Below are 26,663 nucleotides of genomic sequence, written 5' to 3' on the forward strand. Positions count from 1 at the left end.
ATGACTTTGTATTTTCCATACTGGAAGCCTAAATTCAATCCCTTTAAGTCTGGAGTTTTTCAGGTACATAATCGAACCGCTCTCAGAAGACAAATTATCCTTCATTACATAAAGCTGCATATCTTCGGCACACAAATGCTGGTCGATTGGTTGAATAATATATAATTGGAAATGTATATCATGTTATGTTATTTTTCCTTTTTCTTTTTATTTGCAAATATGGGGACCGGAGTTGGTGAAACTCCTCTCATTTGGTCCGTTCAAACGTTTGCCATAGCGGCGAGAGGAGCCTGCACGGTGGGGTTCCTATCCAAAACGGGGACATGATTTGTATATTTCGCACGAAGGAAGGATTCACTTTCTTTCACATGAATCATCGTTGGATCACACAATGTTGCTGCAAAATCTATGCAGATGGATGATGAATCTGTACAGGACGTGATGCAACGGTTGACAACGTCAAAGAAGATCGGTCGTCATCCTTACGCACGAAAGATACGGCATGAACCCGTCCATCTCAGGAGGGAGAGGGTTCAATCGGATCACCAAGGTGGTGTCTCGATGACACATGGAAAACAATGATCGGCCAGAGGATGTTCCGAGTTACAGCCTTTTATTTTCGTCTATTGAAAAACATTAATTCTTTTAGCCGTGAGGATAAAATAATAATAATATTATATATTATTATTTTTTTTTTTTATTATTATATATAATTAATAATATAATAATAGCTAGTGAGCAATCATACAACGGTCTTTTTTTGTATATCAAATCAAATCTTTATTGTATAAATTTATTGACTGTTAATTATCTACACATCTGTTTTTTTCTAATTCCACGTTAATTTTATATTTTGTGTAATATCCTATATCATTAATCATTACCAACGCCGCTCCTGATATCAGTGTCTACGTAGATGCTTTTTCCTAAAAGAAAAGAAAGACCGACCGGCACGCTAATTATTTAGGTCCCAATACTGGGACGTATAACCGAATACTTAAATGCAAAACCTTTGATTGCTAAACCGCTTAACCAACCTCATTTCGTAACTTCGTGCCATCTTATCACTAAGTTTTGTAAATTGCATAAATTTAGTGCTCCAATCGCAATAGAACATTTGATGAAATGCACATGCATTTTTTCATCCCCCTCCAAAAGAAAAGGGAAAGAGGAAAAAAAAACACGCTTGGCTAAATAGACTAATCTTTCACCAATAAAGAAAAAGAGCAAACACCACACGAACAAGCCCAATGCCCATTATCAAAGCTACGAGCAACTATTGCGAAAATCTTGTAAAGGCATTGTTAAAAAGCTTGCGAAAACAGCTCATCAAGAAATGCAGACTGAGGTAAATGGTCCTGATTACAGGTGATCAGAGTAATGAACTGATCTTTTGGGTGAAGGATGATATAGATAAACTTAAAACCGCTGCAGGATTTCTCATAGGCATATTATGTGCACTGCAATTTAGTGCAAGCAGAAGAACACAGGCGAATTCTGTTTAGCTCAGCCTATGCAGCAATGCATGCAGTTAGATAGCTGGATAAGGTGTCAAAATAGAGCTTCTCTGGAGCATGTTTTGTTAATCTTCATCTTTTAAGTGAAAGTCACAAGATTCTATTGGAGTTCCAGTGGTCATCCTGCTATCATAGAGAGAAAGGGGCGAGCCCTATAGTCATGCAGAAATGTCCGAAAACTTGATCTGATATGAGCATATGATGCCATATCTTGGAAAATTTAGAACCATGGTTGAAAACTTGATCCAATACATATGCTACCATATCTAGGAAAATTTAGAACCACAGTCAAAAATTTAGAACCATAGTCAGTAAATATTTACTCACCACTTGTGATACCAATTCTTCCACCAGGAGTCCAATGGGAGTGGAGGTTTCTCACATGTTGTTGAATGGGACTTCTCACCACATGTTCTTGGATTTAGGTAACCATAAATAATCTATCGCTGCACAACTTTTCTAGTTTCTACAGTCCAGTGTTTTATCTGGATGATCCATCTGTGTTCGATAAGACAGCCAGCCAATTGACTCGAGATTGAACAAGGCAACAAAGAGGAGCTTATAATAGATCCTGAGGAAAATGTCTACTCTCATGTCAAAGCAATTGTTATAACAAAGCTGGAAATAAATTGCAACTTTAATAACCCCCAAAAAATTGATAGTTTAACCTTAAAAAGAACATACTGTGAAATCACATAAATAAGAACAAAGGTTAACTTATGAACCTCACTGATATCAGGTGTATAATGGGGTAACAAGGCCCATACTTTTGCACTTCAACTATAGTATACTAAAAGAAGTCCTGAGGTTTTCCGGTCTTTATTTTCTGCTCTGCTAAAAAGCTTGTAATGGCATTCTTCTGCCAGCCCTTAAAGCTCCTGCACCCACCAACACGACTTACGTATCTAAGATGTTAACTTTGTAAACTGATATTAGATAGCAGGCAAAACGAAAAAACAGTAGAATGAGATGCCAGCCATTTTGGTTTCCCAAGCTAGTTTAGCAGGCGAGAGCATAATAAACATTATTGGCAATATAACAGTGAGCAGCAAGAGATGCATAGATGCTTGAAGTGAGAAATATACTTTGGAATGAACTAGATAGTTAGTTTTAATATTTCATTAATCACTAAGAGAACATAAGTGAATAATGCCCTTTGGAATCCAAACTTGACATGAATACAGAAAATACAGGATTCAAGTCTGATAAGTAACCAGATGTACAGCACCGAAATAATAAGCAAGCATGCAAGTTTATGTGAAGGGTAGAGAAGCTTTAGACTACTTATAAACATGTCACATATCTTAAAGTCAAAACATATGTTTTCCATGGCAGTGAATTTTACATTTCTTAGGCAATGCTGTATAGCAATTTCCATACTGCAATTGCTGTTAGGAAATGCGTCACACATCACTTGAATTTGTTTTGGTTTCACTTGAATTTAGGTATTTATCAGGTGATGTGTCATTGAGGTTCATCATCACAAAAGAATTCTTGTATATGTAAAATACAAAGATGTCTAAATTAGTATCAAGACAAACGTCATGTTCATGGAGCAAAGAATAACCTCTCCTCCACTGCATGTTCATATGCAAGTTAGGTGAAATGACAATCAAGACACTGTTAATGCAAACATGAGGGCAAGCCTTGTCCATTACTTGAATATTGTATTAAAGCATCACAGACATTCAGCTCCTACCAACAACAAGCTCACAGGTTAAGGCAATTCATTCAACAAAGTTAGACATTTTCTTAAAAACTCACTCAAATACATTCATCTTTTCTCATTATGTTTATCTCGTATTTAACATTTACTAATCAAAGCTGGTGTTATAAGTGAATTTGACAAAAAGAAAGTAAACGAAAGAAAAACTATTTGATATTTTTTAGAGCTTGACGAGTTGTGTCAGGGTTATGAACTTACTTTTGATCTAGATGTGCTAGAATTTCTCCTCCTGGAAAAGCTGCTCTAGTAGCCTCATATGAAGCTTTTATTGATTGTTTCCAGGTTCCACCAACTGTTTGATCACTAGATTTTATGTTTTGCTGTTTAGGATCTTCCATTGGTAAAGCATATCCTGATAATAGGTGGCCCACCCATACACCATCTTTCCTGAAATTATTTCAAGTGTAGAACACATTACATCAGAAATTGCTCTTTTTGTTAAGCAACTATATTACAAATTTAAAAATAAAAAGAGGCAACTATACTACAAAAGTAACTACAATGATGCATGGAACTTGTCCAGCCCTGGCCCCCAAAATGCAAACCAAGTCTCGGTGGAGAGATCTAATGCCTCCACCATAAATTCAATATAACCAAGAGATTAATAAAATTAGAACTCAAGCACCTAGCAGGACCCAAATAAGGGAGATGTTCCTACATTGCTCCTCACTAACATTAGAAGGGGCAGAAGAACCCAAAAGAAATGTTAATACATGGAGGTCATTTTCCAGTAGTTGGCTTCATCTAGCATTTTAGTCAAACAATGTAGTGCCTACTTCTGCATAATTCCTTTAACTTAACCTAAATTTAGCATATCAGAGTCCAAGCTACAACTCAGTAAAATTGATACCTTAATTTCACAAATCCCCACAAAGGTGTGGTGATACTTAGTTATACATCTCAAAACAGCATGGTTTGTTAAATAGCAAAAGCAAGAAACATCATTGTTTGCTGCAGAAAGAGAGGTACACCTGTTTTCTTCATTAACTGGTGAGATGTGTGCCCAAGACATAAGCAAATAGTAATTCAGGCAAAGCAGATTTACAATCTGGAACAATTTTTTAAATGTACATAGCTTAGGAGGCAATTCTATTTTTGAGATTTCTGGAAGCTGATGGTAGGCATGCTTAGTTTAATTCTCATCTAATAAGCAATAATCATGGAAGAGAACAAAAAAGGATGGTCAATGTATGTGACATAGGCATTTGTTTCCCGCCAATCCATTAAGGCCACAAAATCATAAAGAACAATCAGTTTTCAGTCAAGTTCCCTGGATGAGCATTATAACCCATTCTTTACAAAAAGTGATGTCGCTAGAAGAGCATATTAATTTGTTTACCACCAGGTGTATGCCATAACTAGTTTCCTCCTTTAGTTGTTTTGAGCTATATATGCCTGTATTGTTGCTGTTATTTATTATGTCATGACATTTCAAATCTGAACATGGTCAAAATAAATAAATTTATTTATCCATAAACTTTCATAAGGTAGGAAGTGGGATTGCTTACACAACAATATCCATGTGGCGAGGAGCATAATGACCGCCTCCTATTCCCAGAAGGACTTTATTTTTACCATCATTCCTGTGTCATCGGACAATAAAATGTGATGCAGGCAACACACAATAAGGTCATGCAAAATGACAACTGTGAAGAAGCTGTACCCTTTTAAATTACTTTTATTGACATTTAATTTGGAACAGGCAACTAAAATGAACTGTACCCTATAACTTGTCTACAGCCAAGTAGCTTGGTTTATGATTTTTTTTTGTTGGTCCAAATTTTGCTTTATCTATTTAGAAATTGTGATTCGGAATCCTTTGCAATGAATGATTTATTTATTTGTACAAGCAGTAAGTTGAAGAAAGATTATTTCTTGGAAGCCTTGTATACAACTTTTTACAGTATCCTTAAAACAGCACCTTACCCATTCCACTCTCCTACACCATCACCCCCTCCAAGGCCAAATCCTTCCCACAGAAGCTGCAAATGTCATAAAACAGAGCTATTTATTTTATTGAACAATATTGTAACATGAGTCATTACATACAAACTAGAGGCAATATAACTAAAGCTGAAAAGTGAAATAAACATCAGCATTAAACTTCTAAATTTCTAATAAGGCAATAAATGAGAAAATCTTTAGCACTTTTAGATATGCAAAGATCCTAGCATCCATTTTTTGTCATATTAAATATATAGACATATTACTAGAAGTTGCATTATTCCTTTTTTTTTATACAAATAAAGTAGACATTAACAAGATATTTTTAAATAAATTTAAGAAAGAAGAGAAAACTGCAGGATAAAGCATGTGCCATAGCCTCATGGAGTGGCCCAAGTAATGATGTTCTTTGATTCTTCTTGCAATACATGTTTGTTTTCGAAATTCACTTGTGCCTTAAGCTCTCCTTGAGTGTTTAATCTTCTATGTCGGCCTCTCAAAAGCACACAATGACAAACAACGTTCATTTCTAACCAGTTCTCCAGTTCAGATCATCTAGCTATGTATCTTTGTGGAATCATTTTCTGCATTAATTTATTTAATAGATAATCAAAGTGTCGTAAGATACATTGGTGGAATAATCTTCAATACATGGATAATAGTTATGAGCCCCGCATCTAATTTGCTTATATTTCCACCAATTTTCCAGACCATGGAGCATTATCTGCACTTCATGGGAGTCCCAAACGGAAACTGAAAGTAACCTCCATTTCTTGAAAGCATATTGAGTCAGTGCTACTAGGAATGTAAACAGATGTGTGAATGCAAGAAATAATAGAAACAATTGTTTTTGTTGCCCATAACAACATGGGAATACCACAACCAGGTGTGAGGGGAAAGCAGTGAAGAGCCCCTAGTTAAAAATTTACCGAACTTTTCATATTGTTTACATAGCACAACTTACCTTTGTAGCATAAAAGATACCTAAACATCAAAATTTACTAGACATTTGCCAGAAAAATGATCTTTGTTAAGGTACCAAGATACAAATCATACTTGTTCAACTTCTACTGGAAAAGTATTAAGGGACCAATGACTTAAATTCAGCTGATTTCTCTTCAACTCTCAAAAGATGATACGAGAGTTTTGATAACACTTTTTCATCCAATAAGTTCAATGACAATTTTGTAATGAAAGAAAATGCACGCAAGATTCCATTACCCAGAGATTCCTTGTATTTTCCTAACAATATACCCTAGGTCCCGAGATATTTCTAACAATGCTCACCTGATAAATTTCCATTCTGTATTAAAAAGGGATTTGAAAAGTCCATATTGACTGATGATGTGGCCTCCGGGAGGGTCAAATGGTGGAGAAGCAACAAAGCCATCCCAAAATTGATGCAACAAGAATTGTTGATATGGCTACTGTCAATATCTTCGGTTAATATCAATAGAAAGAATGGCAATTTTTTCCAGTTATGGAAACACATAAGCAGTTGATTAGACTATTTATGACTTCAAACCAGAGATTAAAGAAAATATCGAGTGCCAGTACACACAAGGAGTAAATCTAGAAAGGAAGTAGGCCTGAACACCAAAGAATAAGATTCTGCTTTAAAAGTATTCTTGAGAACTATTCAAATAGTTCTCAGATAATGATAAACAATAGTTAAAAGTATAAATTGCCGGAAAGATTATAGCTCTATTTATTTGACACCTGAGCATGACATTCATGAAATTGCAAACTTGCCGGGAAGGGCATAGGTCTAAAAGCAGGTACCATTATCCATGAAACAACTGTAATTCTTAAAAAAAATATTTTTCCTTTTTTAAAAAAAAAAATCACTCACTAGAGCCATAGCTTGAGCAGCATCTTGCCTTCCCCAGTACTCCTCTGTGCTTCCTACAAGAATTAAAGAAAGCCTTTTAAGGCATCTAAAGAAAAAATTGTATGAACCTGTATATTTTGCAATTATTGAAACAAAACTGCACATTACAAAGGACTGATGAAAGAAAGAAATATTAGTTACTAAAAGTCTGCAACTTTACGAGAAAAGCCATATACCTATCTCCAAGAACATGGTTGGCGTATGAACTATGGGTCCATGATGAGTTGCTTCCAAAGTAACCTACATAAAGCCAAAAAAAAAAAAGGAAAAGGAAGCACGCACACACTCATTAATAACCACGTAGAACGATGATATGATGACATCGGATGAAATGGTTAAGATATAAGCGCGGAATGAAATCGAAAATATAATTACGTAGCTTCCGTTACAATGTTAACAGCAATTTTCTTTTCTTTTCCTTTCTTTTCTTCCATCTGGAAAGGCGGTAGGGTGGGTACCTCGAACTCCGGAACGAGACCCTTGGAATGGGCGATCTTCTGGAGCAGGCGGAGCCAGGGGCCGATCCGAGGGTTGGGCAGGCTGGCCCAGCCGGGGCGCCCTCCTTGAGGCGGGATCTCGTCCTCACGCAAGTGTGGCACACCGATGGGGTGGACGGTAAGGGCGGGGCGGTTGGAGACGGCGGTGTGGCGGCTGAGGAAGATGACCTCCGAAACTGGTTCGCCGGTGGCGGCCTCCCAGCGGAGGTCCAGGTCGTCCTCCGTCACGATTTTCTTCCCGTGCTTCAACAGCCTCACATCCCCATTAGCAAAGCTCTCCATCCCCTCCTAATTTAATCCATTCATCCATCCATCCGTTCGGTTAGACCGCACAAATCGAGAGAGAGAGAGAGAGAGAGAGAGAGAAAGAGGGATTATTATGGAAAGGGGAAAAAATTAGGGGGCGGACGGACAGAGATGGAGGGACCGGGGTTCCAGCCGGGCATGGTGAGGAAGGCGGAGGCGGGGCCGACCGAAGCCGGGTCGGCGGTGGTCGCCACCACTAGCTTCACCATCGCGGCTGCTGCTGTCCTCCGGAGAGGATGAGGAGAGGAGGAAAAGAACGCGCTGCTGATGATTCTGAGACTGATGAGGCGGGTGGCTGGGGTTCCGGCGAGGGCACGAGGAATCGATAGCAGCATAGGCCAAGTAGGGGAGCACTTCTCTCCTCTTCCCTCTATTTATAGCGCGATGCAGCGGGCGGCTGGGGTTCGGGAGAGGGCGAGAGGGATTCGAACACTCGTACAGGATTCTCCCAGCCGCCAACCAGGACTAAAAACACGCCCGCACTGGATTCCTTCATGCTCCTTCCATTTATATAGCGCGGCGGGCGGCTGGGTTCAAGCAGGGGCCCGGCCGCACAAATCCAAATCCGAATCGAACCGTCTCCAGAGTTCTCCCGCTCCGAGCCGCCATTGCCGGTCGCCCATCGTACGACGCTGATGCCGGCTCTCCGTGCACCATGAGCCCCCAACGGTCGAACCCCCCGGCGTCCCAAACTCCTGCTATCCTCCGCCCATATAAATACCCGCCAACTCCTCACGTCGTCTAACCCTCAAGTTTCTCTCGTTTCGACCCTCCCTGCAATCCCTGCCAGGAAAATGTACCGCGTTCTCGCGATCGCCACCCTCCTCCTCCTCTCCCCTTTGGTCTCCGGTTAGGTCGAGGGCCAGGCGCCGGCACCGGCGCTTCCCGATTCCCCCGCAGCCTCCCATTCTGCCAAATCCCCTGCCTCCGACTCTGAGGCATCATCCACGGTTCCGGCTCCAGCCAAGAAGACCGCCCCCGCTCCAACCAAAGCTTGCGCTCCGGCCGCCACCTTAGCCAAGGCTCCGGCGACGTCTCCATCGACCGTACCAGCGTCCTCCCATTTCGTCGGCTCCGTCGCTCCCGAAAGCCAGAGCCTGTCGAGCCCTCCCATTCCGTCCGCCGGAGAGTCACCGGGTCGGAGTGTTGCCGACGAGAAGCCTGGGAGCATCAGGAGCGGGGCAGGTCTCGTTTTGGGCGGAGCCATAACCGCTTGGGGGGCTCTCGCCGCTTTCTAAGACCGGAAGATGATGGAGTTCATTACTGTTATGCTTATATTCTTCTTGTTCATTCGAACCGTGATGACCGCTGAGATCTCTCTCGCTCGGTGGAACGTCGCTTAAATTTATGATGACTCGAGAGGGACGAGAAAATATTCGTTGCAACGGTGATATCACGTCACCGTTGTAACAAATCAATGAAAAATTAGGAATGGATGATATATACCGAGATAATATGAGATATTATCCATCAAAATTAATGTAATATATGATAATTAATAAAATATAAAAAATTTTAATATTTTACTATAATTTGATATGATATTACTGTTGCAACGAATATTTTTTTGAGAGAGAGAGGATAGGGGGATATGGACGATGATATTGTTATAATTGTTTGATTTACCTTGTGATACAAATATTGCGTTTATCACAAAGATAAAAAAAAAAAAAAGGTATTCATAATGCTGTAATATCCATAATCATTTCATGGGTACCTGTTATCAAAAAATACAAAAGGACATTAAGTACATAGGAAAATGGATGGCATCATTTTAATAATTTTATATAAGCACTTTGTAGTTTAATCAATTTATGACGTAAAGTTTTTCCTGTCAGGGTTATAGCATGAACATAATAGCAATAAACACATAATCTTGATGGTGCCTAGATGATCTTTAGTTGTTGATTGTAGGTTAGGTGTCAAATTGAAATGCGACAACGTCTATCATAATGTGTTTATTTTCGCCTGGATCTGGGGCTAATCCCCATTCACCATCCTCTCTCATCTGTATCCGAGCCCAAGCTTTCAGGCAACCTGACACAGGACACATCGAACCGGGAATACTTGGTAGTATCACAACGTGTCCTTAGGAACTGATTCGTGGTGGTACCATATGACCTAATAGCGAGAACCGAGAAAAGCTGCCATGGGGCATTGGTCTTTCGTGCACCTGAAGTCCTTCCTGCCACGAAGCGCGGGAGGATTGGTCAGTAACTGATGAAATTAGTATTGGGGCGACTGATTACCAAGTTGCCAAGCCAGCAGAATATCATGCCGAGTTCTAATTGTTTTGGAAGAAAACGGCAGATGTTATGCTTTCGTTTCCAAACGGTTCCCAAAATATCGTGCCATCGTTCCCAAAACTTGGAAGACAAGTTTGGATTAGAAAGATCCAAAACAAAAAAGAAATTACAAAATTGTTAGGCCCAACCTGCGTTTAGACTCTGTAATCTTTCCTCTCTCTTTCATTGAAGACGCGGGTCTAAACAGAAGACAGTCTGATTGCGAATATGCACCCCACAAATGATCTGCCATTTGAACCATTCTCTATAAACATTGTACTCAGGTTGTTGTTGCCTCACGTAATTTCCTAGTTGTCGTCACAGAGTCATCGTTGGTTTGACAGATTTTAGTCTGTCTAGTGAAATAGACACCTTGTGCATAATTCCGCCGTTCGCGTTTAAAGAATTAAATGGAATCAATTTCGTACCCACCAATGAGCAAGCTTTTCCATCACTTCAGCCATTAAGGCAGCATAAACTAGCCTAAAAAAGGTTATTCCGGTTTATCATGACATGAAAACTAATGCCAAGAGAGCCAAAATCATGATTTCAATGTCAAACCAAACAGCCAAGCATGAGTTTATATATATATATATATATATATATATATATATATATATATATATATATATGTCAAAACAATCTTTAGAGGCACGGGACTGTATCCAATAAGCCCTGAATTATAGCTAAGCCTGGAATATCAAAAAAATTCCAAGCAATCTCTGTAGTTAATCATTCAGGGGTCCAGAAGCCAAGCTTACCCTGTATCATAATTTGGGATCAAATCATATCGCAAAATATAATTTTAATACACAAACAACAATCGCCAAATCCCATCCTAAGCAGTGGTCAATCTAAACTTTAAAAGATCACAATCATTCTCATTAATTTTGTTGTTCAGCTCAAAACCAAAAAACTAGTAAAAATTATAATAATTCAAATTTAAAATCAAGAAGAAATTTCTTCTCTCCTAGAACACCTGCATTCTAACAAATTAACATACAAAGGTACTCTAAAATATTAGTGTTCCCTTTTTTCTTTTGCTCATCATTCAATTAAAGATTCTAGATGGATATTCAGGAGGAAGGCACAAAGCAACTCTTGGATGAAAAGATCAGGGGAAATTTGAAGAACCAAATGGCGGAGATCAAACTGCTGGAACCCCTTCCTAGCTTGACATCATGACCTGGTCAGATGCTTGTAGCGCTTGGTTGGCAAAATACCTGACATCCACATCTGGATCCTCACTAAGCTCAATAAGACAAGGACGAATGGTGTTTTCGACCACCTGTAATATAGGATTTTGAGCGTCACCCAGATTGATTGAAATACCATGATAGCAGCAAAATATAAGATAAATATAGAACAACAGCAATACGCAAATTCTCCTACTTACTGATTGATCAAGAATGGGTACAAGAGACTGTAGAACTTTTGCCACATTGAATTTGATGTTGGGTACCCTGGTGGTGTATGGGATTTGTCAGTGACACGTTCAACTGACTACAATATATCTAGTCAGAAATTGGTGTTTGCTAAATGAATGGTTCAGAATTCACCTGTCCTTTGAGGAGGCAATCACCACAGGCAACAGCTTTTGGCATGTAATATCAACACCCAAAACAGGGGCTAGTAGAGAAATTGCTTGAAGAATGGTCATACGGTACAAGTAATGTGGATTACTTATTTTGTCCAGCACCTGCAAAAGAAATTCTCAGGGTATGTCTTCAAAATACATAGTTATTTGCTCTTTTTCTTTTGGGGGGGGTTTTGTTTTTTAGGAAAGAGAGCTGTTAGTTTTAACCAAGACACTCTTTCTTGCATGTTCTTTATAGGTATTTCACACGACTGGTGTGCGCTGGTATAAGACGACAAACTAAGCAAGACATGCAGCACAAACTTCACTGCATTATGTTAAATATTCCAATCACTTTCCGCATAGCTCTTATGTTTCTTCAGAAGACTTCCAAATTAGCTTTAATAATATCATTATTGTCTCACTTGAGTCCCACGAAGAGAAAAAAGATTAGCGAATCTTGCTATTAGACCTGTTTATAGGCTGGGCCAGGCTCTACTCAAAGGCCCAATACAATTTATGTAGGCCCAGCCCCAGCCTTCAGCCTACCTTCTAGGCCCAAGCCTACCCTTACTCAGGCTTCTGGTCAGGCTGCTCGTCTAGCTTCCTAACCATTTTTTAGTTTAAAAAAAATACTAGAAATACTTATAAATGCTTTAAAAAATATTAAATATAAATAATTAAATATTGCCAACAACCTCCAGCATGTCTATTGTCGCATTAAGCTCATATATCAACAACAATTATCAACTAAAAATACAAACACATCAAACATAAACGGACAAAACAAGAAAAATTAAAAACAATTCTAAGTCGGGCTTTAATCTCCAAGCCCAAGCCCGGCCCAATTATTAGATGGGCTTATTTTCGAGGCCCGGCTCAGTGCACCAAGCCTAAGATCTTGGCCTAAACCCCATCCAAAAGGCGTAGGGCTTGAGTGGGCCAGGCAGGCTGCCCAATCCGTGAACAGGTCTACTTGCTACCTTATGAGATCCCATACATTCTCAAAGATATTTCCTATACACTAATCTCTTCTTTCCGTAATATCATTCTCTTTCCACTATGCTTTTAGTGAATGTAAACATCACATTTATAATTTCCAAATGCCAAGAGACAATCAAAAAGCAAACTGTAATATTCAAAAACTATAAAAATTTGAGAAAAATAATATTTTCCCAAGCTAAACACAAGCAAACACAAAACATAAATTATATTTACAAATCTGAACACCAAACCAAGTAAATGGAAAAATCAACTATGGTTCAAAACTCCAAATATAAATCTCAGTATTAACGCATCCCCATTAAAAAAAAATCACAACTAACACACAACTTGATTATTCTATAAATTATCCATTTTACATAAGACTAACATAGATATATATGTGGCAGGCCAAGGCTCTCATTTTTCCTGGTTTGAACCTTATTGTTAAATCACAAAGCATATGTATATGAAGCCCGACCACCTTCCTTTTTTTCCCTTCTCTACCTCAGCCTTGATAGATTTTCAGTGGAAAAATGCAATGTCCGTTATGCTGACATGGCCTTGGGAAATAATTGATGGCAATATAACAGCCAAACCTAAATTAATATGGCAAGGATTCTCGTTACCAAACAGTTTAATACACCTACCTCATTTGGTAATCAAATGTAGCTTAAGACAAGAAAAGAATATCAAGCTCAAATAATCAATGCAAATTTTAAAAGAAACTATGGACAAATATCGATATAATGAAATCAAGGATAAGAGGGATGGAATAACCCATTACACAATTTCAAGTTTAGTTGCCTACTTTTGATAAAAGAGACATTGCAAAGCCGGTCATATTGTTATTTGTATTCGAAAAAATTTATTGAAATACTGGAACCCGTCTCAATTTTTTCCTTGACAAAATGATTGTCCAATGTTTTTTTTGTGTAGTCAAACTGAGAATCATTCAATGATTCAGGAAGCTTATGACCAAATCATGAACTTACATGACTTGTTCAAGAAATGTACATGACTTATTCAAAACTGTTAAGGATTACAAACTGACAATCCTGTCAATTGTTGGCAAAACAGGTAGTTGGTTGTTTATAGTTTCCTTTCCCAAGCCTGTTGTTCACATAAAGAAAAATAAACATGTCATGACTTATTCAAAACTGTTAAGGATTACAAACTGACAATCCTGTCAATTGTTGGCAAAACAGGTAGTTGGTTGTTTATAGTTTCCTTTCCCAAGCCTGTTGTTCACATAAAGAAAAATAAACATGTCAATAGCATATAACTTTTATTCTTTCCATTTTTCCAAATTCTAGTTGTCCAACTCAATTGTTTAGTGAATTCTCTGCATTTATTTTCTCAAATATAATCTTGTCGATGGCAGAATTCTTCCCAAAGAAAATTGTGACTTTATGTACAATTGGAAATTTCAGCTTCAATACTTTACATGCAAGTTCTTGTAGATTTCAAAGGTATCCAAGTACTCTTCATTAGACAATAAAATTTAATAACAAATGTAGTCAGTATATTTCAGTGTCAGGAACCTCTGCAAGTGTTGTGCCATAATTGATGTCTGTGACTAATTATATAAATTCCAGATGAGTTGATTAGATTCAATTTTCAAATTTTTTCAGCATCACCATTTTATTGAATGTTGCAACCCTAATACACAGAGAATCAGTGAGGACGGAGAAAAGGAAACAGATACTGATACATCATACAAAAGGATATGCTATTACAAGTGATCAGCTGACCTGTGGAATTATGTGCTGCATAGCCCATTCCGGGCCGAATTCTTCTGCAAGACGCTTCAAGTTATTAGCAGCTGCATCTCGAATTGAGAAAACCTGTGAAACAATCAAGCCTTTTGGTCAACATAATAACCTTTTCTTTCTAAATTTGTCTTAGTTTGCCGCTGTCTGAATTTAAAAACAATGTGCAATCAAGTTGGAATTTAACACCTTGGTCCTCCCCAGGTAACTAGCTGTCTAGATGGATGGATGGATGGAGAGAGAGAGAGAGAGGAGAGAGAGGAGAGATGGACAGGCTGGATTTAATTACAAGAGCCAGAAGACGAAAATAATCTCATAAATCAGCATAAGCTGGGAGACGGCAAAAACAAAAATAAGAATGAGGATCTCTTTCTGTTAAGAGAACACAACAATATTCTTCTATATACACCTACCCACAAGACATGCAGATGGATGCATTAACCTTCAAAAGGTCCACAGTAATTTATCGCAACCATTTGAAACATAACAGCTGCAATTATTTAAGTTCATAAATAGAGGTGTTTCCGCTGTATCAATTACATGACTCATCAACCCCTTTCAACACCGTCATGCACATATCCATATAATGATAGCAGAAAACCAAAGTAAACACTGGGAACAAATAATCACCAAAGCACGATGATGTGAGGGTAAAGATCAAAAGGAATGCTGAAAATACGTCTGAGATTAACTATCTTAGCCATGTATATTATGACAAATAATTTTACCTTATCTTCCAACCACTGCATGCATAGAGTGCCAAGTTTATCATCAAAAAACCCAACACCTAACTGACTCGCTAACAAAGGGATGTACTCAATTATGGCTAGCCGAACCCGCCAGTGTCTATCCTCTGCAAGCTCCACAATAGCAGGCAATAGTGATTGGGACAAAAGATCAATTCCAATAACCTGCATGGGCATTCATATTTTAGCTGAAGCACAAACAATTTATTTCAGAAGAAGAAGGACAAAAAAAAATGATGCAAGAACTATGTTTGGTAATCCAATTAGAAAATATTATCATCACAGACAGACACTGTAATCTCACGAAAGCTGACTAGATTAGAGTAATTGCATCTCATAAGTATACATAATGGGAGGCAGAATACTGCAAAACAACAAACTACCATAGCAACAGTCAGAACTTTCAATCACATGGTCAAATAACGGGAGAGATTACTCTGCCTCTTCCATTAGGTGAACAGAGATTTTCCTCACCAAAGTTGAATAATTATAACTGATGCAGTTAAACTATATCTACTTAATTCATGTGATGAACTTCAGCATACACTTGTTACGCCTCTTCCATGTATGATGAGTAGACAGTTACTGCAGCAGGAAAGAACTAGAATCACTCAAGTGCTTGATGTTATTTTATTATTTCATCAACTATTCGATGCATGTTATGTTCGTATAATGTAGCTCTGGTACTATCAGGTTGACTGGAACCAGAAACAGAAAAATCTGAAAATAAGCTAGACTTGGGCTTTTGCTTTAGTATCAAACAAACAATGCATTCATAAATCTGCATACGTATAAGAATACAAGGACAAAAGAAAAGAAACCAAAAGCCTTTGGGAATGAGGTAAGATATTCGTATAATAGTACCAATCAACAAAACACAACCATATGAGAATATTCTTCTGATAAAGCCCCTAAACAATATGCTCACCTGATTAACTTGATCAAGTTTGCTGATTATATTGAGTCGGACATCAGGAAACTCATCCTTTAGAAGAGAGAGAAAGATTGGAAGAAGTTGGTCAATAGTAGCATCCTACAGAAAACACCAAAATCGGTGATTATGCCTTAAATCTCAATTAAAGATAAAATGGATGTATAAGTGACCATTATGTTAGTTAACCAAACAATAGCAAACATGGTGCTCTGGTGGTACATTCCAGAATTTGGGAGCCATCTGCTAATTTGTATAGTTAACATCAAGTGGCTAAGATTAAAGTTCCTACCACAGAACAATCTTCGACACAGACCATGCATTAGTTAAAAGACAAGCCACCAGTTCATTCCTTGCTCAAAGAAAAAACATAGAAAACAAATGCACAGAGAGATGCCAGAACAGGAATTTCCAAAATCAATTAGACAACAAATTTTTCAAACTGCTGAACAGACTAAAAAATTGGTAACCTAAATAGTCAATGACTATATAAGAAAAAAACTGAGTCTAAATACATACACCATCTAAAGATTTTATTACATAAGCAAATTTAAGATGGCTATACTGACAAACCTTTACTCTGGAATAACAGAGCCAAAAATGAAAAAAAAGGCAAAAATGAATGAATGCAACAAGAAGAATGTTTATTATCGATAATTGAAGCACTATGAAATTTCTATTTTTACTTGCAAAATGTTGACAACAAATATGAAGAACACCAGAAACACCTGAGAATTGAAAAATGAAATAATAATGGATACTTATTGTATGTTAGCATGACGTAAAAAGACAAAATATTCAAAGTTTCAAACCAACTAAAATAATAAAACTAGATCATATTAAATGTGAATGCAGCACTGGTGGGACATACAAAGTTTAACAATAATTCTGAGGATAAGCTTCATATAATCACCTGATATTATGATCAAAATAAAAAATAGGAATTAAGCATGCAGCATCCAAGTTTTCAGTCAGATGCGCTTACAAGTTACATCTCTCACTCACATGCACAGCAGCCACTAACAGCCAGGCAATGGACATGTCTCTAACAAACAAGTTCAAGAATACTTCACCATTTAGTCCATTGAAAACCCTAGGTAACAATTGGAAACCCTATACCCATGCCCACCCTGTACCCGTCTCAGGTTGGGTTGAGTTGGGTAAAGTAGATGGAGTGGGTTGTGGCAGGTTGGGTCGGGTAGATAAGATGAATTGGCTCAGGTATTATTTCCACTAAGAGGTCAAAGCAGAGAAAACCCAAACATCCAGAACTAAACAACACATAACAACTGGAACAGTAACTGCTAAAAATTAATGGAAAGAGGAGCAAAAAGCAAACTTGGTGAATTATGAGTGAGGTAAGTGTCACAATAATCGCAGTAGTATCTGAAGAACGAAAGGGAAATAGGAATTATAAAATATTAGAATTTTTGGATGAACGATTCAAATACAATAAGAGTGGGAGAAGCAATCGCACTACTGAGGCATGGTGAGGGGCATTGGTCGAGCACTTACTTTTGCAATCATAGGGAAAGCAGATGGTAGGCGAATTGAGGTTTGGGAGACAATCGCCAGGAAGGGAAATAACCCTAGTTTTATTTTGGGGTATGGTGACGTTAACGCTAGTGAGAGTAACAAAAAGAATGCCTATGAGAAGAGGAGGCAGCAATACACGACTGGCATGCTAGTGGGAAGAAGAGATCGGTGATCCCACCATGGTGTCAGAGGAGATCGCTCGAGTAAGATACCAGGTTTCATATCTATGTTAGAGATCAAGGAAGAGGACGATTGGGTAAGATGGCTAAGAAGATAGGAGATTGGAGATATTATATCGGATTGGGTTTAGGGGCGGGCCTTACCATTACCCACAACCGACTCGTTAGGGTCGGGTCGAATCAAATACCCAATGGGTCGGCTAAAATTGCCAACCCTAACCCTAGGACACAGCTAACATGCATTAGTGAAGTTATTTGCGTGTGTGTGTGGAGTTATTTGGTCAGCTAAAATTGCCAACCCTAACCTTAGGACACAGCTAACACGCATTAGTGGAGTTATTTGTGTGTGTGTGTGTGTGGAGTTATTTGGTCAGCTAAAATTGCCAACCCTAACCCTAGGACACAGCTAACATGCATTAGTGTATCAGAGTTAGAAACGAAAAGCATGAAAACCAGCTAATGTTTTTTAAAACAATATATAAAACAAGAACAAAAGTTTCAGTTGTTATGTGAAATTTGATTCTACCTAGCACAATGTTAATGAGAAATTTGAAAAGCAAATAAGAAAAGATAGACAAACCACAAAACAAATTTGGAAACATCAACATAAATAATTTGCACTTGAAAGAATGCAACAGATAACCCCACCAACAAATATATTGAAACAAGCATAAATTACATCAAAATTGTTGATTTTGCTTATTGGATTGTTTGATTCACACTTAACAAAAGAACATTGTTTGTACTTGCAATGTTATCGTTACCTTTCCCAATACTGGTGCCATACCCATGATTACTGAAGCCAAAGCTGAGCGAACATGCTGTGATGAATCTGATGACAATTCCTGGAGAGGATAATATTGTATATAAAAAAGTCATACAAAGAACAGAAGGAAGAAAAAGGACATATGCAAGTTCCATGTTCTAGACACTTTCACTAGGAGCTGGATTAGATTTTGTACAACATAGATACCTTCACGCAGGGAAGGATATGCTGGATTGGAAGTTGTGGGCCCAGGATCCGGCAAAACTTTGTCACCTTCCCCGCAGCTGCTATGCGTACTTCAGCCTCATTATCACGAAGAAGCCGAACATATGCTGGCACCAAATCCACCCTAAAACAACATAATAGAGGTCAAAAATGATGACATATCTTGAAAAAAAAAAAAAACAGATATGATCAAAACAATATGGAAAAGAAAAGTAACTAGTTGCTTGACTTTAATCCAAACATTTTTGTTCACATGAATGTAAATGATTGCACATACTATAACCTCATCGAAAAACTAAGACGATAGCATAACAACAAGAATGAGCTATCTGATGCAATATAATAATATTAATAATATAAAAACTCGTAAGTGTATTACCTCGTAGGTTCTGGGCCGACAGCTTCACAAAGCTCATACAACTGATTTGCAACCATATAGCGGACACGCCAGGATTTATCCTATTCAGGAAGTTTAAACAAATGCACTTTAATCCATGAAATAAAAAACCCCACTGATATAATAATCTTTTAGCAACATTTAAATGTGCATGCTATAAATATGAAGTAAATTTGAACACACTAATTTTGCAGACCAAGACCAACGAAAGAGGTATATTCTATCGGCGCAAACATGTGTGCCAAAACTGCAGAATATGTTTTGCTTATAGCAAACAAGGGAAAACAGCATATATCAAGCAGAAAATGTAGCACATGCCAGCGATACCTGTGAAAAATTAACAATGACTGGAAGGATGTGAGCTACACAATCCAGGGGTTCCAACAACTTCCCAAGTGCTGCACAGCTCTCAACAGCCAAGAGACGCACAGAATCTTGGTCTGAAACGGAAAAATGTTATATGCATTCATACTTAGCAGCATATAAGAGACAACTGAGGTTGCAAAAGAAAAAGTGCACTAATTTTCATAAGGAGATACACCAACCTAGAATATTGGAATACAAAAGTGAGAACATATAAATCACAAAGTACCAAGAAGACATGTAAATATGAGCACCACTTACCACAGCCATCCATAGAACAATAAGCATCACCACTACATACATGCAATAAAGCATGAAAGCCATCAGCAAAGATACTGAAAAAAGCATTCTGGAGGTGAGCATTCAAGTTTCAGCACCAATTTCAACCGTAACTGATGCATGACGTCAAGAAGATGATTAAATCATCTTCAAGGTATCATGTAGAACAGGTTGTTCCCTCTACAGTCAGAATGTGGACCTCATTGTTATTTAAGCAGTAATATATCAGGCCGGAACGATCCTGTAGAATGGTTAGAATGGCCTGTTCCTTCTACAGTCAAAATTTAGTTGACAGAACCAGGAGCAGGTGCACGTGCGAGAGCAGAGAAGTGGTTACTATAGAAACACATTTTGTAAGGAAGTGGATGCAGTTTCAATATTCCAGGAAGATTGCAAAGTGGTGTCTTGCCCTACATAGAAGATTCTGGCAACTAAGAGTCAAACTGTGGTCTTTTTTGTTATTTTAGAATTAATATATCAGGCTTGAAGAATCCCCATCCCCTACAACCCTGTGGCCTTGATAAAAGTACAATTGATGAAATCCCACCCACAATATTCCTTAATCTCAAGATGAATAAATGTTTGATGCAAAACCAAGTCTAATCAATGCTTAATACATCATTCATAACTGTTAAGTTATAATTATGCTTTTTTTGGGTAAATATAATTTAATAATTCATAGATTTAATAATTTATACGTTTTTAGTCATTCCTGTTGCTTCCTGAGCACGAATTCATACTTTATAAGAACAATTTTTGATATTGATGCACCAAGTGTTAGCGATTTGAATATCTTTCAGTCATCCTTGATAATTGCTATCAGTCATTATCTTAACAATACTGTAATTTTTGGTTGGAAATTTAGATGGTAAACTAAGTATTAGACACATCACGTAGACTCCTCATCCAGTACCACATTTATGTTTGTGATATTTCCAGTAAATAATATATTATAATCTGGAATGATGCCTCATAAACTTTTCTGCTTTTTCTTAGCTTTTGTATGGTACTCTATTTTTTTAGCCAACTTGTTAATGTTCACAATTTCTTATCTATTCAACCACGCCATATATATTAAGCCATAAAATAATAATTCATATGTATGATTCATCTTCAAATATATTTTTTTTTATTCTTCTTTTCTGTGTTCTTAGATTTTTCAAATTCTTTTTTTTTTTTAGCTTTGAAATAGCACCAGCCCTGAAATTTTTGATACAGTTCAGTATATGGGCTTAAACTAATACCAAGTTAGAAACCATGATATATATGCATGTTATTATTCAGACCAGCTCACACACACAAACATAGATAGACAAAAGAGTGAGTTGCACACCTGCAAATAGGCATGCATTGCATGACAGCTTCCTTAGATTATTGGTGTATTCTATCTTTTTATGGTGTCTTTGTGAATGCAACCACTTCATGGTGAGAGAGAGAAAGCAAGTGCACAACATTAAAATAAGGGACAAAACAGAAGAGCCAGAAGGAGTTGAGATAAACACCCAATACAACCCTATCATTCACATTCTGATAGGGGAAGCATTTGTCTATGTGTTTATAATGCATGTCCTCAAAATCTTCTAAGATAACATACCGCTTCTTCACAAAATCTTGAACCCACACCCACTTCCTAAAATGTGTTTCTAAAGTATGTACTTCCCCGCACCCGCTCTTGAGTCTAACAACTGAGCACATGACAAAATTGCTCTGAAGATGTTATCCAGCCGTCACAACAGGCATTTTATAACATAATGGTCACCGTTATTCAAACAAAGTGTGAAAAATAACCTCTCCCAAAACTGCCATTTATAATTGTCTTCTTATAAGAAATGAAGAAATCCAGAATTAGTCTCAAAATGTAGATAGCAGGCGAGCAGATATAAACAAAAGTAATTTGCAGCAGACAATAACATTTCAGACAATGACATCTCAGAATCAAAAGATAAAATTAGTCATGTCATAGTAACAGTTATGCATGTCGGTGAATTAACATGTCACATTCCTAGGATTCACTGACATGATTATATAAAAATCCAAAGAGTTCGATAAACAGTTTGAAAAAATATAACCAATAAGTGTAGAAATACATGTTACACAAGAAATAATTCTAACAACTAGCGAATGAGAAATTAATAAAACATATTAACCAAAAAGTACCATCTTGTGTTAGATCATCAAATATCGACATGATTTCTGCCTTCAAATAGCTTTGTTCAACCGTAGCAGCAAATTTTCCTAGGTTTGATGCAGCAGCTCTTCTCACCATAGGCATGTCATCCTGACACAACTGGCTGTAGATGGACCTTAATTCTGCCTTTAACTGATCTGGTGCACTTGGATAGGCAATATGAAACAGACCACATGAGGAAACTCGAGCTGTAAACCACTCACCAGCTGCTAGCCTCTGAAGGAAAGAAACCACAGCATGAAAAAAATGAATGGAAGTCCGGGAAAATAATTAAACTCAAAATGACATGTCAAAAGAGAGTGAAGTGGAATTTTATACATTAAGGCAAGAGCACTGACAACAAGGACATAATTAATAATAAGTACTGTGAAAAATTTTAGATGTCAATAAACTCAAGCTTTTGTGCAACATATAAGCTCTATAACAAAGCCCTAAAAAATATTTTAAAAAACCACTCTTCTCCTTCTATATATGATTTAATTGATAGGAAAGAAAGTTCTCATAAAGCAGTACAACAAATCAGAATTATAGGAATACTGCAATCTCTAATTTTCTATAAGATGCTCAATTTTACCACAACACATGTAAAATTTCTGCCACACAAGCACAGTCCTGACTCCCCCCAAACTTTGAAGAAAGAATGGCTCCATAAAATATATCAATTTCAGCACCTAAATATCCATCATGGCAAACTGCCACAACAGCAACATAGGTAAAATATCTGCCAGAGTCCCACAAACAAGATGATGAATGTCCTTGAGAATAATGTGGTTTCTTTCCTGTACCATAATCCTTAAGAAAATAAAAAGAAAAAGAAGCGGATTAAAAAAATAGTACAAGAATACCAGTCCCTGCATGGCCATGAACATTGGAAATCTGCTTGCAAAATCAATATAAATATCACACTCACAATAAATCAAATGGAAAAGGAAGAATATCAAGCAGGTACTAACCAAACATCGAAAGATAACAACTTGTACCAACATTTGAGAAAGTTATCTTACCTTTACCAATGGGACGAACCAATCAACTAAATAATTTTCCTTCATTTGTACTCCAATTCGACACAATGATTCAACAGCCTTGTCCCTGACACAAGTTTCCTCCACAGTGCACAATGTTTCCAAAGGTGGAAGCAGAACATGAGCATATTCCACCCCTCCAACATATGGAATAAATACACCCAACTCTTCAGCCATTGCAAGGAGTACCTCATCATCATCATCATTGTTTTCGCTAAGAAAAGGAATTAGTTCTTTTCTTGTTCTTTCTTCACCAAGCGCCCGTGCAATTGTAGAAAGCCTGCGAATTGAATTTAGTCGCAGCTGAATATCTTCATTTTTCAGCTCATCTATCAGTATAGCAATTGGATAGAGGGGCTCATCAATCATAGCCATCAGATCTCACACTTCCCTTACACCTGCATGATGAAAGAGGACAAAGAAAGATATCTTCAAATAAGTTGTTGATAATCAGTAATATGTGAACTCGAGTACCTTGCGCAACAATCATTCTCCTGCATGAGAATGCATATGTTAAGCATTTAGGTAAGCTCTTGGGTAAGCATTTACAAGTAAGCATCTGTACTAAGTTTGAAGTAACACTTTTCAACCAGTCCATACCATATTAAATATTACCAAAATCTTATGAAGAACAAAGAATGCCAAAGTTCCAAGAATGCAACCACTTAAAACACAAAGTAGCTCCGTCATGTTGCAAGATCATTCAATAACATTCAGTATGAACCTTTTATGGATAAAACATAAAAACAACACAGTTATGCAGAAAAATATCAGATCAGCAAAAAGAAAAAGGTAAAAAATGGCATCCCAGTGCATGAGGCTCCCGCCATTGCCAGTGGATATACACAGCCTTATCCCTGCATACGGAGAGGTTGTTTGCATGTTTCGAGACCATGAAAACCAAGTCACAATGAAGCGACCTTGTCATTGCACCAAACCCCGCCCTCTACCACAAGGGGATGAAAAAGACTAAACACGCTAATAAAAGTGACCCAAAAATTCTAGTATCCTTTTTCATCAAAACACAATCCCATGAACCCTTTTAATTTTTCTACACAGCTAGATTTGTTCCTCTCAACGTAACCTTGGTTAACATCAAATTATTCCATTGATTATCTACAAAATAACATCTTAGTTAAATTCAGCATGCATACACAGTTACAAAATATGTCTCACAAAACACTTATATATGTTTAATAGTCTTTCTTGATATGGATATTTCTTGATATCATCCCATGGTCTCAAACACAGAGGCCACCATCAGTTGATGCAGATATTTCTTGAACGATAGCACATCTGAGGATTGAACTAAACAGGCAGATAAGAGGAACAAGAAGAAAGAGGAGGACTAAAAGAATTTATCATCACTAGAAAGAGCTTAGTGGGTTGACAAGGTGATAAAGAATATGCATTAAAAATATTAGGGAGTTTACCTAGCAAATATTCAATTATTTCCAAATTTTTACCAGTAAATGATGGGCCGCATATAGACTTCCAAACCACTCTTAAACCCAGTCATATTCTACGACCTCTTGGCTAAACCATAAGGTGAACATCCATAAGTAGAATTTTGTGGGATTTTTGGTACTCATAACAGGACACATATATTTGTACATTCCATTAATATGAAGATGGCTTCCTACTAATGTGAAGATAGTCTCCTAAAACAAAAGAACAGTAAAAAACTAAATAAACCTTAAGCAGAAAATTTCGACTCATAACAACTTTCAAGAATTTGCCTGTCGAGCAAAAAGACCAAATCAAATAACTTCAAAGACCCTTTATGTTGGCCATCAACTCATATTGAGAAAATGTAAGCTCTTAGTAACCATAAAGTGCAATTCTCATTTCCTTAGAGAAACCCATTACAACCATAGGAGTCCACGAAACAACACCATGGATTGTCTATCAATAAGAAACTTCAAAAGCATCAGTAATCCAACAGTTTGGAATGAAGGCCAAGACCAGAACATTCCATAAGGCAAATTCTTTTCTTACCCTTGGAGAAAGGAATTTGAATCAAGAAGCAAGCTCACTGAACATAAAGCAAGTAATGACCCACCGTAGATCTTTAAAGGAAATCTCATGAATTTGTTTGCATTGAACATAATTATTGCGCTTTGCACAACAAGATAAAAAGCCGAAAGATACTATCTAGGTTTCAAGTTGCAAAGGTACCTCTCGAGAGAAATTAAAGGAATTTCAGCGAGTCATTATGTTAGTGAGCAGGCACTGTTGGATTCAAGAGCAAACATCTCGTTCAGTAATTCAACAAATGAATCTCTGTGCAGAAGTCAAATCACCAACCTCCGAGAGGTCAATGAGCAAAATGCTCGGTGAATCAATGTCCAGACCAAGGATCGGGATATCTAACAAAATATCGGTCATTCTAGCAACAATTAATCCGACATCATTCAAGATTTCCTATATTTACACATAAAAAGAACAAATATTCCGGATCTAAGTCGCAGACGACTTCCCAACCACTAGTTCCTTTTATACCATAGTACGTAATCAAGAAGCATCCATTATGGAGTGATTTATATAAGTAAAGGACTGCAAGATCTCAAGATCTCCGAAACGAACGAACCCTAAATCCTCTAGCGATCCCGAAACCATATATTAAGAAAGAGAGGGAAAAAAAAACAAGAAAGGGAGAAGAATTCGAAAAGTTCCACGAGAGACAGGACGCCGACCACAACAAATGGATTCCTGCATCAATCCATGGCAAATGAAGGAAAAGAATAGAGAGAGAGGGGCAGACGAAGGTATCACCGCATACGAGGGAATGAAGAGAGAGAGCGAGAGGGAGATGGAGTGACCGTACCCGGCGGTAGGAAGGCGGCGATGGAGGAATCCGACGGACACGGAGGGAGAGCTCCCCGCTTCCTGATTTCTTTCGCTTTTATGTCGAAAGGGGCATTGCTCTCGGCTTAATTTCCAAGGAGATAACTTTTTTGAAATCTAATTTCCAAGGTGAGATCGACACGGCCTTTTTTTTGGTAGGGCCAGATCTGGATTCCGGTACCGCTATGGTTCCTCTCTGGGTCGATTTGAACGGCGTCATTCCATAAAACGGAACGGACCTCCACCGATACCGTTACCAACCGTTTTAATATAACGGCCGTTATCTGCCCCTTCCGTTCTGATTCGAACTTATTTAATATTGAAATTTTGATATTTGCAATTGTTAGTTGCCATTACAACGGTATCATAACGAAGAATGGCGGATGATGATGGAAAATAATAATGTTGTTATACAAATTATTCTTTACGTAATAAAATTTATTTTTTAGATGAGAGGAAATTTTTTTCTATAAAGTTTGAAAATAATAAATTTAAATTAAATATTATTTTATTAAAAGAACAACATGAAGACCAAATAATATTTCTATTTGTGTTGTAATAGAAGCATGATGCACAGGACCACCGACTTGGACAAATCAAATAGACACATATGACCCCCATCACTTCAAGACCAAAAAAGGATTAGACGTATGTAGATTTACTATAGCTGCTGGAGGAGAAATTATTTT

The 26,663-nt window shown here is 37.5% G+C and overlaps 2 protein-coding genes across 5 annotated transcripts; both read right to left on the reverse strand.

The window, feature by feature from the left end:
- Positions 1–1,358: 1,358 nt before the first annotated feature.
- Positions 1,359–9,127, reverse strand: LOC105050656 (D-aminoacyl-tRNA deacylase). Of its 4 annotated transcripts, XR_012143479.1 has the most exons (10): positions 7,989–9,122; positions 7,537–7,863; positions 7,255–7,318; positions 7,040–7,092; positions 5,170–5,225; positions 4,752–4,826; positions 3,442–3,630; positions 2,243–2,395; positions 1,845–2,088; positions 1,359–1,640 (listed from the first exon to the last, which is right to left on the reverse strand). XR_012143479.1 is itself a non-coding variant. In XM_010930762.4 (8 exons), the coding sequence occupies exons 1-8, from the start codon at positions 8,214–8,216 to the stop codon at positions 2,308–2,310; spliced, it is 1,080 nt and encodes a 359-aa protein (XP_010929064.1). In that variant the 5' UTR covers positions 8,217–9,122; the 3' UTR covers positions 2,122–2,307. The 4 variants fall into 4 exon arrangements, 2 of the variants coding, with proteins under 2 accessions (XP_010929064.1, XP_029122082.1); XR_833052.3 differs by lacking the exon at positions 1,359–1,640 and having other exon boundaries at positions 1,679–2,088; XM_010930762.4 differs by lacking the exons at positions 1,359–1,640; positions 1,845–2,088 and having other exon boundaries at positions 2,122–2,395.
- Positions 9,128–11,021: 1,894 nt separating this feature from the next.
- LOC105050655 (uncharacterized) lies at positions 11,022–26,093 on the reverse strand. The gene is made up of 13 exons (XM_010930760.3): positions 25,955–26,093; positions 23,110–23,525; positions 22,075–22,321; positions 19,603–19,715; positions 19,258–19,337; positions 18,861–19,002; positions 18,652–18,732; positions 16,170–16,274; positions 15,224–15,406; positions 14,478–14,570; positions 11,726–11,865; positions 11,563–11,629; positions 11,022–11,454 (listed from the first exon to the last, which is right to left on the reverse strand). Exons 2-13 carry the CDS (start codon positions 23,500–23,502, stop codon positions 11,335–11,337), a joined length of 1,764 nt encoding a protein of 587 aa, XP_010929062.2. The 5' UTR covers positions 23,503–23,525; positions 25,955–26,093; the 3' UTR covers positions 11,022–11,334.
- Between the last annotated feature and the right edge of the window lie 570 nt (positions 26,094–26,663).

This window comes from Elaeis guineensis, chromosome 8 (assembly GCF_000442705.2).
Source record: "Elaeis guineensis isolate ETL-2024a chromosome 8, EG11, whole genome shotgun sequence".
Lineage (NCBI taxonomy): Eukaryota > Viridiplantae > Streptophyta > Magnoliopsida > Arecales > Arecaceae > Elaeis > Elaeis guineensis.